This window comes from Podarcis pityusensis (assembly GCF_964106645.2).
Source record: "Podarcis pityusensis genome assembly, chromosome: 11".
In the NCBI taxonomy this organism is placed as follows: Eukaryota; Metazoa; Chordata; class Lepidosauria; order Squamata; family Lacertidae; genus Podarcis; species Podarcis pityusensis.
This window is the reverse complement of record NC_138036.1, coordinates 26137091-26150303: the sequence shown is the minus strand read 5'-3', so window position 1 is coordinate 26150303 and position 13213 is coordinate 26137091. Positions and strand designations below refer to the sequence as shown.

The 13213-nt window shown below is 40.8% G+C and overlaps 1 protein-coding gene across 2 annotated transcripts in view; it reads right to left on the bottom strand.

The window, feature by feature from the left end:
- Nucleotides 1–207: 207 nt before the first annotated feature.
- The window catches only part of NLN (neurolysin), a gene marked incomplete at its 5' end in the record, with an annotated part of 27035 nt that continues 14029 nt past the window's right edge, over nt 208–13213 (bottom strand). For both annotated transcript variants that reach the window (XM_080972532.1, XM_080972533.1), the window contains 9 exons: nt 208–673; nt 2500–2636; nt 3794–3922; nt 4682–4868; nt 5841–6042; nt 8917–9283; nt 9985–10120; nt 11733–11893; nt 12706–12808. In XM_080972532.1, the coding sequence (XP_080828658.1) occupies nt 542–673; nt 2500–2636; nt 3794–3922; nt 4682–4868; nt 5841–6042; nt 8917–9283; nt 9985–10120; nt 11733–11893; nt 12706–12808 (1554 nt within the window). In that variant the 3' untranslated portion in view covers nt 208–541. The remainder of the gene's footprint in view (nt 674–2499; nt 2637–3793; nt 3923–4681; nt 4869–5840; nt 6043–8916; nt 9284–9984; nt 10121–11732; nt 11894–12705; nt 12809–13213) is intronic.

Here is a 13213-nt window from a genome sequence, read left to right as displayed (position 1 = left end):
GGGGAGAGCTAAGCCTTTTACTCCGTTTCCCTGATCTACCTACTCTCCCTTTCCCCTAATTTCTAGCGGCTCTGCTGGTAAAACATATGGATACTCCTATTCTTTTAACACAGAGGAAGGGGTATGTATTGGGTAGGGAAGGGATGAATAGAAGAAACGTTTATGACTTACACTTCATTGTTGTTCAATATGAAAAATCCACACAAAAATATTTATGTTGTATTTATTCAACACCTGTACCTGATTAAAAAAAATACAACAATGTTGTTTTCATTTTATGACTTCATCACATTCCACATATAATTTACTAATTAAAAAAGCAAGAGTTTCAGAAAAGTACATTACAAAAATTAGTGTGGATTTTGAGGCGACAGTGAGAATTATGAACTTTGAAAAGCAGTAATAAAAACATTAGAAAAAACAATTAGATCTTTGCTGATGAGAAGCTCTTGTGCTTTCACCTTTCAGGACATGAAACCAACAGGCATTTCAAGACTAATTCCCCCAGGTGACATCTGATTACAAGGAGACCATAGTTTTATTAAGTATATAATCCTTTACTCAGTAAAAAGGCTTTCTGGTTTGGCTTGCGACCTAAAAAGTTTTGGAGCATGTCCATTCCATCTAATGAGCCTCCAGGCTTCAGGATCAGGTTTCGGTATTTCATTCCAGCCTAAAATAAAATAAAATTGGTAGGTTGACATTTCATGTTTATGTGAACTTTCTAATTCTACAATAAATAGAGGCAAAGGAAGCCTGTGCAGAATGGAAGCAGCATGTGGTCTTGGCATGCATCTGATACGACTTATTTTTGTTTTATCACAAGCTGACCTGCTCCTTGCCTCTCCAATGTCACTCTTCAATGTGATTGACATGGACCTCCTGGGGATTCTGAAAGTCATTAGTTATCATACAACCAGAAAACCAGCTTTTTAAATGTTTACAGGACCCGAAGTGAGCAAAGAAGTATATCTGGCTCTTTTCCCTCAAGCCACGCCCACTGGCCCATCAGCTGACATCACTGGTCAGAGGACAGGGCTGAAACTGCAATGGCAGTGTGCCCCATCCCCAATAGGGAACAATATTTAAAACCAGTTTAAAATAAATAGCAAACACAGGAATAGGGTGGGTCTTGACAATATACATCTCAGGTGAATGCCCATGAGGTCCGTATTTAGCATATAGCAGGAACTATACAATTAAGGTTCTAGACACACCTCTGTGGGGAGGGAATTCCATAATGAATTCCAGAAAGAATTCCCTCTACCAGGCTGCCCGCCCCCCAATACCTTGAGGGCAGCAGAACTACCACCTGTGACTGTCACTGCACACAGGTCTAAAAATGTTCTTTCACTTACCACTGATCCTAGTATAAGGGTTTGTCTACATGTTAACTCATCCACAAGTGAGGACCCTTGCCATGTTGTGATTTCTAATGCCTACTTAGACTGGCCCTTTCCAATGCTGAATATTCCTGGAGATATCCATTAATGACATATATAAGCTTCCATGTTACTAGAAGGACCCACACAGCGAATAGAATGAAACAGTACAGCTGTGTATGAACTAGCAGACCACAGTACTGTAATGTTAGACTGCAGCTATGCAGAAGCAGACTAGATTATTACATTGCCCTTTTTGTTATTTTTTCCCTTTGCTAAAACCACTGGTATCCATTCTTTGCAGCTCTTTGGGCATTGCTTCCTTTTGTAAATATCTTTTTGCCTTCCTATGCACTCGCTTTCCTCTATTAAATTCACTTCAGCTACTGCTTATTGTCTGTCTTTCTGTATGCCTCTGAGCTCTTCTGGTGCCCGTCTCCCAGTCAGACCAAAAACTGCACCTGATGTCTCATGCCGCTGTCTGCTTTCTTTGGCGGTGCCTTATCTTTGGAATTCACTGCCCCCTGATATTAGTAGGATCCAGTCCCTCCTACACCTCCAGAGCTGCAAGGCTTATCTATTTTCACGTGCCTATTCTAATGTATTTTAATTTGCTCTCTGCTCTCCATTGTTTTTGCTTGCCATTTTTTGTTTCACATTTGTCTGTTCATTTAAGACGCAAAACCTTCAGGACATGTTAGGTTGGGTTTTTTCAGTACTCATTTTAACTCCATGTCTTTATTCTATACAGGTTTTCAAAAAGGGAACTGAAGAAACAACATTTACTCCCATTATTATGTTGGATAAGAAAAGGGTATCGGATGTCAATTAGCCAAAGACCTGGGAGAAGAGGTACGTTTGCGCCTGGTGCCTAAAGGTGAATAATGAAGGCGCCAGGTGGGCCTCCCTGGGGAGAGCATTTCACAAATGGGGAGCCACTGCAGAAAAGGCCTGTTCTTGTGTTGCCACCTTCTGGACCTCTCATGGAGGAGTAGAAAAACCTGTGAATTCAAACTTCCCAGTTATATCCTTTCTAGTAAACCATATTTTTGAGACTACAGAAAATCCTTGAACTGATTGAACTTTATAGCAGGCATCATAAAGGAAGTTTCCATACCTTGGGATTCATTATTCCTTCTTTCTTAAAGCAATTGTAAAAAATATCCATTGAGAAAACTTCACTCCATAGGTAGCCATAGTACTGGGCATCGTAGCCACCTGCCAGGTGTCCAAAGGTAGCTGGCATATTTGTACCTTTAAAAACAGTGTAAGAAAAGGGAACATGGGAGACACTGATAAAACATTCAGGCTTTAGACAGAATGTTTCAGAGAAGAGCATCTGATATAGTTACATCTCCGAAGTCAAGCAGATCTGGCCTAGCCAAATCATGAGAGAACTCCACATACATGAGAACATCTTAGAGGATCCACAGATATAACAAGCAAATATCATGTACATGAAAGACAGTACAGAACTCTTGACCATGCTGAACCTTTCCCTGGGAAGCCAGCCTCTTCTGCCACCTGCCAGTGTTCTGAGTGAGGTAGTGTTCTTCAAGGGCACACATGAGCCACCCTAGAATGCCTGATGTAGTGTCAATCTGAGGCACTGAAAGAAATTAAAATGGCGGCTCTCGGACCCAGGTGCTTGGCTGGAGGACAGCCTGGAGCAGCTATCCATGCTAGCATGCCCTACTGGAGCCCCCAAAACTGCCCTAGGATACGAGGTGCTGTCTCCAAGCTTTGGTAGTGATCCTCAACTCTCAGCACTGTGAACAGGGTACTGTGCAGTGCACAGTCAGATGGGAGACTGCCTAAGTCCCTCTCTTCTTCCTTGGCTCTGACAAGAGAAAGTGAGACAGAATGCTGGTTGTGGTGGAGAGAAGAGGTATAACACTTTGCTGTCCTTTGAGTTCATTGGCCTGACCTGTTCATACCAAGGCATTTGATCTGAAGGAGAATTCAACAGAGGGGAGGATATTTTTGTCAATTCTTCCTTCCCACTGTAATTCCCTGTGCCATCTCCCACACTGTTCCAGGTGACACCCCCCCCCCGGCAACCTTTGGAGCACATTTTAGGAGATGCAGGAGGAGCCAACACCAAAGAAACCCTGTTTAATAAGCAGAACTCTGCTCACAGAATTCTGGATTTAAATATCCAGGATTCTGTATCCAGGTTTTCTGTGTTACGGCAAATAATTAAAAAAAAATGTTTTTATTTGTTAGGTTTGTTTACCCTAAGGTGGCAAAATAAAAAAAGTCAAGCAAAACATCCATCTGAGAAGTTTTTCCATCATTCCTAAAAAAGAATGTTGTAACAGTTTGTTGTTTTTAAAGCTGGTGTTCAAAAAAAGTAACATGGTGTGTACAAAGAGTTTATAAAGTAAAATAGAAGCTTCAAGTTTTCATACCTGGGGTTGCAGGTATTCCTAAAATTTCATCACAGTATTTGGCATATTCCTTAGCGGGATCAGCAGAAGATGTTGTATGGACAGACTGATCAACCTTGCTCAACACAATCTGACGAAGTGTCAGAAGACCTAGACAAAGAAGAGGATCAAAACACAATTTTCAACTAACCGGCAAGAAAAGGGCAAGGAGTTTGTTAAGATGCTAATGCAGTAAATTGCAGCCTAGGAAAGGAGCATAGGAAAGAAACAGATTACCAAGTACTTATAGTTGAGTAGAATTATACAGAGGAAATGTCATTATCCACTTTAAATTGAAAGAACTGAACAAACAAAAAATAAAATGTGGCAAATTTACATTTTAATAGGATGCATATTAAATACAGGACAAATTGCTTGTAAGACATGGGTCCTGTTTATCTGATATTTCCTTTCCTAGATTATATTGGGGGTGGGGAGATGAATAGAGTAGGTCTGAGGCTTGTGCAGTTCCCCTTGTCCCCCCCCCCCCATCTTTCCAACTAAAACTAAACAGGAACCATAAAAACATTTACAAAGTGAAGAATATCAATTAAGGGGGGGAGTTAATTTGGGGGATACTCGATAGGTTCAGCTAACCAAGGATGCATTCATGTGTTATGAGCTGGAAAAAGCCTGAGCATCCTTGAGTGAAAGAATATCATAAAAAGAAACTAAGAGGGGGAGGGACACGGCCGAAGGAGCTCAGTGCAGTGCAGCTCATCCACACTTCCTTGCCTGTCCCTTTCAGTTGTCATTTTATGACATTCTTTTTCACTCAAAATATGTCAGGGATGCTTTTTCTCACACATAAAGTAAAACTACAGCAAGAGAGAGAGAGGGTGGGGAGGAAAGACAGAGAGAAGGGAATACCTGTGTTGGCTAGCCTAGAAGCTACCAGTTTTTCAACGAGATCATCTGGGACATGGCTGCCATCTTTATAATGCCTTGACATTTCTTGTAGGGGTTCTTTTTCCCAAACCCAGTTCTCAAACATTTGTGAAGGTACCTCTACAAAGTCTGTTTCCACATTAGTTCCACTAAACCGAGCAAAGTCAGTCTATGAAAGAGGAGAACAAATATACACACATACATATTAAATTACAGTCGATTTTGCAAAAGATTTTTATATATGCACATATAGGTTTATACAAACACTGTATAAACCATTCTTCCAACATTCTGGAATGGGTCAGATGACACACAAGAAGGCTAATCCAGCCCTTATGCATGGGGACAGCGTGTCCAAGTTACAGCCTAATTATTATTAATAGTCTACCATCCTCCCTTATCATTTTATCATAAACCCTGTGCAGTGGATTTAGCTAGGAGATGAAGACTGGCCTAAAGTCACCCAAGGAGCTTCATGGCTGAGCAGTGATTTGAACTTTGCTTTCCCAGGTCCTAATAAGCACTACACCACACTGGTTCTTATACGTGCATAAAATATTACACGCACAGGCCAACATCACACAGTCAACACCCAGAAAATAGGGAAAGACAGCAATTTTGACCTATGCACATGGGCCACAACTGAGATGTGTGGGGCCAGTGGAATTGGAGGTCGTTTGCCAGATCTATGCACAGAGGCAAATCAGTCTCTTTATCTGAGGTGTCCCACTGTAGCACTCTAGAGCAATAGAGAATCAGAACTGAAGATGTGGTTCCACAGGTACAAGCAGATTCTATTCCTAATAACCGGAGTCATCAGGGATGGGATGGCACCTCTGCTAAAGTCAATTAGCAAGCCTGCCCTTGACATTCATGGGATCAGGATTTACCAAGGATTGCTTTTAATCTGAATTATACAAAGAAACTTTATAAACGGGAAATATTTCTAAGTAAATGGAGAGCCCATCCAAATTTACCATTAATTCTTAATTATTTGAAATAAAAGTTTTCTTTCTTCAGTTGGGGGGAAGTTGACATGCAGCTCTTTGATCTGTTGTCTTCTTTCAAAATGGAAGCTCACGTTCACAGACCCACACTAGAAGATTTACTATTTTGTCTGAGGAATAAGGCAGACACTAACCTGTGCACATATCTGGTGCATTACATGTCCAAACTCATGGAAGTAGGTTTTCACCTCATCATGTCGCAGCAGTGATGGGCGATCTAGTGTTGGCTTTGTGAAGTTGGTTACCAAGGCTGCTACTGACATCATTCTGCTGCCATCAGAGAGGAGGCAGCCGGGCTGGAGTCCAAAGCATGCCGCGTGACCATACTTTCCTTCTCTGAGTAAGAAATAGGCCAAAAACATGTTTAGCAAACTACCACAATGAAAAAGTGAATCATTTGGCATTGCATACCAATATTAGAGAACAACATCCTTTTCTTGGAACAGCTATTAACAAGAAAGCATTTCACATTTCCATATATATATAGCCACCATTCGCAAACAACATCAGCTCTATGAATATAAGCACATAAAATAATGTTTTTTCTTTCTTTCCTGAAATTGACATGATACCACGAGGGAAATTTGACGGCTTCCTTGTGTCAGTTTTACTGTAAGCTATCCTTAGTCATGGAAAATGACAGATCTTACTCCCTGAAGCATTAGCCTTTCCTTTTAATGTTTAAAAAGATTTCAGGAATGGAATCTAATTATGTTATCCTTTGGAACTATGAAGCCAAGTGCAAACAATAATGCATGACACTAAACTCCATAATGTATATAGTGCCCAGTGGTTTCACTATGCTTTGAGGGATTGCTTGTTTTTATTCCCATGTCGTTCATTCTAAGCATCGTTTCCTCGAAAAGGAGAAGGAATAATGTTTAGTAGGAAATCACTGCACTTAAGTTTTCTTCCTCATCAGGGCTGTGGCTTACTTTCACCACAATATCAACTCTTCCTTGTGATGAGGAAGACTATCACAGTTGCAACAAGGTTCCCCTCAACACCTTTTGCAGACCATCAGTTATGTTTTACCACATTATAATTTCTGGAGCCTATTGCCTTTTGACTTCTGCCCTCATATTCCCCCTCCTTTATCCTTTTACTTGAGCGCCAGGCATTTCTAGGAGTTACAGGATTTGTACGCCATTACAGAAGGGCAGTGGATATAAGAGTATCTTGGTCAGAAACATCTGGTTCTCAACACACCTTCGGGGTGCAGTTATTCTTTCTTAAAATTCTTAAAAGATGGGGTGCTTAGCCCATGGCAGCAGGACCAGAGGAGGAGCAAAGCAGCCACAATCCTTTATTGAGAAACTGCATGTTTGCTTGTTTATGGTTTGGCTTAGCATTGTGTGTGAACCAGGTGACAGAGCGGAGACAAAGGTTGCAGACACCACAGAGATGTTGTCTATTACCAAGCCATGATTTGACATTGTGGTGAAAGTAAGCCACAGCCCTGATGAGGAAGAAAACTTAAGTGCAGTGATTTCCTACTAAACATTATTCCTTCTCCTTTTTGAGGAAACTATGCTTAGAAATGAACGACATGGGAATAAAAACAAGCAATCCCTCAAAGCATAGTGAAACCACTGGGCACTATATCAATTTAGATATGTTGGCTTGGCAGGTTCATCAGCCAAAAGCACCTAGTTTTCTGTTCTACAGCCAAGCTATAAGGGCTGCCTGAGGAGGTTTAGAAGTTAATCTCGTCCAAGTGTTCAGTTTCATAGACTAAGGGATGCAAAACACCTTAAGCTTTGAGGCACGTGCCATAAAGGGACATTGGAAATACAAAACAAACTAACTTTGGCAGCACTTGGCAGTCATAGTTGCATTAGGATCTGCCCTGTGTCCTTGAATTCCAGTAGCATTTAGCAGGAAGCAGTGTTAAAAGAGGTCACTGCTAAATATATGAATGCCAAATGCAACAACAGTTCCCAGAGTTATTCCTTTGGGGGGAAACTGTGAGCATCCACAAGGAATGGCACAAATCTTAGCCAGGCTCTCAGCTTTCCATCCACAAATAACCAGCTGTGATCAGCCACACTATAATCCTTTAAAAATAATGAGGTTTACCAAGGCTGTCACTGATTCAAGAAATCCTAGTGTATTAATAAATTAATTGCATCTGCACATGAGCGGAGAAATGGGTTGGCTCTGAGCTCAGACATTCTTACGAGTAATTCCACAGATTTCAACAGAGCTACTCTAAAGAATAGGGACAGGGATGGCGCTGTGGGTTAAACCACGGAGCCTAGGGCCTGCCGATCAGAAGGTTGGCGGTTCGAATCCCCGTGATGGGGTGAGCTCCCGTTGCTCGGTCCCTGCTCCTGCCAACCTAGCAGTTCAAAAGCACCTCAAAGTGCAAGTAGATAAATAGGTACCGCTCCGGCAGGAAGGTAAACGGCGTTTCCGTGTGCTGCTCTGGTTCGCCAGAAGCATCTTAGTCATGCTGGCCACATGACCCGGAAGCTGTACGCCGGCTCCCTTGGCCAATAAAGCGAGATGAGCGCCGCAGCCCCAGTCGGTCACGACTGGACCTAATGGTCACGACTGGACCCTTTACCTTTACCTTACTCTAAAGAATGACTAAGTTTGGAGCCAACTCTACTGCTCTAAAGAAATAAACATACTTTTCTTTGTAGTTAGTTGATATACACATACATTGCAACAGGAGTCCCTTTAGAAGAGGCTTCTTTCCAATGTAAGAGATAAGGGAAATGTCTGTTATAAGATGGTCCTTGCCATCTGTTATTTTTTATTAACTACCTGCATTAAAACTAAATTTTAAAGTGTAAACATATGCTGACTGGTTAACTAGAACACTTTTTATGGTAAATAAAAATTTCATTAAGAGAACCAGTGAAATATAGTGATCAGAGCAGCCTTGTCAAACCTGGTGCTTTTCAGGTGTTTTGGACAAACTCCCATCATCCCTGACCGTTAGCCATGCTGGGAGTTGTAGTTTTACAACATCTGAAGGGCACTGTGTTGGGGAAGACACAGTTAGAGAAGAGCTTACTGAGTGAGCTTGGGCCAGTGATGCTCTCTCAGCCTAAACTACCTCACAGTGTCACGAGGAAGATAAAAATAGGGAGGTGAGATACCCCACATGCACCATGCTGAAATCCTTGAAAGAAGAGCTAGATATATATGCCATTAAGAAAAGCCACCGCCACTAATCTTAGCTATAAATCATAAAGTTACCTTGGGTACAGGTCCAAGTAGAACTGCCCTAAAACTTCACCTGTTGAGCTGTCCTTTACGGTGTAAAGTGTGACACTCTCATGCCAAACGTGAGCACCATCCACTTCTTCAAATACAAGTCCAAGCAGCTGCTGGTAAATATTCAGTAATCCTTCTGTGACGGCTTCAATGGGAAAATACTCCTTCAGCTTTTCTTGATCCACAGAGTATTTGAGCTCCTCTGTCTGATTCATGTAATAATGCAGGTCCCATGCATTAATCCTGCCATCGTATTCAAACCCTGCTTCTTCACACTCCTTTTTCTTAAGGTTTAGAATAAACGCTCTCTCAGCCTCACCCAAAAGCTTCAGCTTATTGCTTAGGTCATCTGAAAAGAGAAACAATTACAATTACTTTTGCCAGCTTGTTTGTCCTCATCTCGAGGCCTCCCAGTGGCATTTGGTTGTCTACAGACCTCTGGACTAGATAAGCCTTTGATTTGATCTAGCAGGGCTCTGATTTTCTTACATTACTGCAGCCGTTACATTTTTATAACCATTTAATTCTTAGCTCTATTTGGTCGAACAGAAACAGAAGGCCAAGAACAAACATCAAATGCAGTTAACTATATGTGACTGATACTGATGTGATATATTAATAAGCCCCCATTTTAGAATACTGTCTAGTTAATTCCTACTGAATGCTTAATATCCAATTAATTTCTTCTTAATTAAAGGCTGGCGTAGCATTTACTGGAGGAGCAACTTTATAAAATTTAGGGATGTTAACTAGGTGTTCTTGACTGCTTGGCTTACTTCTACTTATAACTAATAAATGGTTAAGCAAGTGCTAGGTAATGTTATAGAAGTCCTCTTAAATCTCGTAAATCACACTCATTCTCTTATACTCTCCAAGTATATATGCAGAGAAAATGAAAGTTAGATAGCGAGTTTTGAGTAGAAAAATGATGCTAAAAATACTTGATCAGATCCTTTTCTTTGCCTGCCCCCAGTAAATTTTCACAATAAATTTTACCCCATGATTCAAGTACTATGTTTGATACTTTTGCATATATAAATAAAAACAAACCTAAGAACGCTGTAACATTGTCTGTGATCTGGGCAGTGTTCAGCTCAAGAACAAAATTGGCGTGTGTGCTGTATCCCATAATTCCTGCTAATTTTGCCCTCAAAGGAAGCAGCTGTTGAAGAATGCTAACATTTTCCTAGGGAAATAAAAATTAAGGCTTTAAGCTACTTCATACAATGCAATGAATAAAATGTACTTTTGACAGCAATTGCATACGTTTTGAACGAAATATGCATCAAACTCTTGAGAACACCAACATGCTAAAAATATATATGTTTGTTTGTTTTTAAAAAGTCTCCTTATGTTTTGTAGCCAAGTATCCACACGGGTGGTGCTGTGGGTTAAACCACAGAGCCTAGGACCTGCCGATCAAAAGGTCGGCGGTTCGAATCCCCGCGGCGGGGTGAGCTCCCGTCGTTCGGTCCCAGCTCCTGCCTACCTAGCAGTTCGAAAGCATCCCTAAGTGCAAGTAGATAAATAGGTACCGCTTTATAGCGGGAAGGTAAACGGCATTTCCGTGTGCTGCGCTGGTGCTGGTTCGCCAGATGCAGCTTAGTCACACTGGCCACGTGACCTGGAAGTGTCTTCGGACAGTGCTGGCTCCCGGCCTCTTGAGCGAGATGAGCGCGCAACCCTAGAGTTGGTCACGACTGGGCCTGATGGACCTTTACCTTTACCTTTATCCACAATTTACATATGCTTTATTTCAGGAAGGGCTGTAGCTCATTGGTGGAACATGCATTTTACATGTGAAAGTTTCCAGATTCAGTCCCTGGAATCTCCATTTAAAAGGATCTCATGGAGGAGAGCTGGAAAAGACCTCTGCCTGAGATCTAGTACTGAACTAGACAGACTACTGTAATGGTCCCACTTAAGTTAAGGCAGCTTCATCGATTTATATGTATTATTGTGATACTTACATAAGCTTCCTCTTTGTTCTTAGGGATCCACTGCTTATCTGATCACATAATTGGGTTTTTAAGTAGTTTTCAGAAAAGTTCAAAAGACAAATGAAACAAATCTAGCACTTTCACATGCTGTCCTTTCAATTAGGCTAATTTTACGCTACTCAGTTCCTGGAATGGTTATCTTAATTCTGAAACTTGCCAACAAATTATTTATAAATGTAAGACACAACAACCAATGTCCCGTGATGACATTTTTAATTTCTTTTGACAATTATTCACCTTCTTTAAAACATGTAAGCCCACATGGTTTTTTTTCTGCTTACTCATTTCTGAATTTGTGTTCAGCTGCATCTTTAATCACCGAGGTCTCCAAAGCATTTAACAAGCTTAACTTGCCTTTATTTACTTCTTGGTATACATTGGTACTAAAACTCTAGTTGTTAAATGAGTAACCCATATAAGCAATAGAAGTTAGGATTTATTTATTTTTAATTTTTGTAAATATGTAGAATTTGAAGATTGCCACTTTTTTTAAAAAAGCGAATTTTCTGTACTCATTCATTTCCCAATGCACTATGGAAGAGAAATGGGGACTCTGTGGCAGTCTGGATGTCATTGGACTCCATCTCCCCTGCCTTGCTGGCTGGGGCTGATGGGAGCTGGAATCCAACAACATCTGTAAGGCCACAAGTTCCCCTCTCCAGCTGTGGATAATATAGGCTACTACCATGAGAAAACAATCAAAATGAGTCCACCAAGCCAGGTACATAAAGGGCCATGGATCAGTCATATTCCTATATTTTATCTCACTTTGGTATGGGTGGGACAAATCTCTCATACCTCTTTACACCTGGAGTTAAAAGAAGCTTCCATTCTTCTTCTGGTGTCTGGAACACTGCACTTCTTCATAACAGGAAAATAGTGTGGATATTTTAAGGTAACTTTATATCTGTCTGTTTCAGTCTTCTCCAAACTACTGATGAAATCATCAGGAAGGGCACCTGAGGAACACGGGATATAGGAAAAAGGATACTTTTCAGACATTTTCTTAAACAATACAACAAATGTTTGACATAGCAACCATCACAACTGTTTAATTACCCGGCTGATTTCTACTGTCAACATGCATTTTTAAAATTACAACCTTACGGTTTCCATTATTAGCTGCCTAATGAACTTGTAGCCTTCTAAATATTTTGGACTCCCGGTCCCATCAGCACGGCCAATTGTCAGTGATGATGGGAGTTTTAGTCTAGCTGCATCTGAAGGGGCACAGGTCCCACACTCCTGGTCTATACATTCTCACATACATACATACATACATACATGTTAACAGCATAAGCTGAAGTAAACATGCTAATTCACTATGAGCAACAAAAACATTCTAAAAACAGTTACATCATCTAAAAGCAATTAGAGTTAAAACATTCTTCCATCCATCGAAATGGCCCAAATAAGATAGAAAATATGAAACTAACAATATACAGCTGTGGGGAAATGGTCATTGCAAGTAAAGTGGAAATGAGAGCAAGATGTTAACTATACTTTTGACAGGTGAAGCTGATAAGTATCTGAGGTAGCTTTTCCCAACCTGGTGCTCTCCAGATGTTTTCAACTACAAGTCCCATCAGCCCCAGCCAATATGGGCATCCAAAACATATGTGGGGTACTTGATTGAGGACGGCTGATTGAGACAATGCTTACACATATCTGGAAGACTTAGCAGCATAACACTTAATCATTTGACAGTGTTAATACAAAAATGCATACACCTCCTCTCAACAGCAATTGGTAAATACACACACATACTCACAAAGTTCATCTTGAGAAAATATCAAGAATGTATTATCTTCATTGAGGTTTTTGCTGAAGTCAATGCATAGTTCGCTCAGTTTCTGCTTTATTATCTTGATTTCCTTAATAGGAGAGAAAGATGGGAGAAGGATAACCTTTATTAAAAACAAACAATCAGAATAGCACAACAGTTTTAACATGCTAATTTATTTGCCAAGGACAAAGAACACTTTCAATATATCAGCCTGAGTTACTCAAGTCATGTATATAGAGTTTAAATCCATCAATTAAAGTGCATACTTCCGTATCTGTGATCCTAGCTTTCTTCCTGCATTCAGCTTGGATCGAAGAGGGATGGAGGAAGGCATGCCACCTCCATTGTCACTGGGTGTGCTTCTTCCATTGTTTACTGTGAAGCTCTGAAGGTAGTGTGGAAGTGTGTCAGCCTGAATGCCCCATACGGTGAGGATATGGCAGTTGGGACTTCTTGTCTAAGGAAACCACCAATCCCTCAAAAACCATACTGT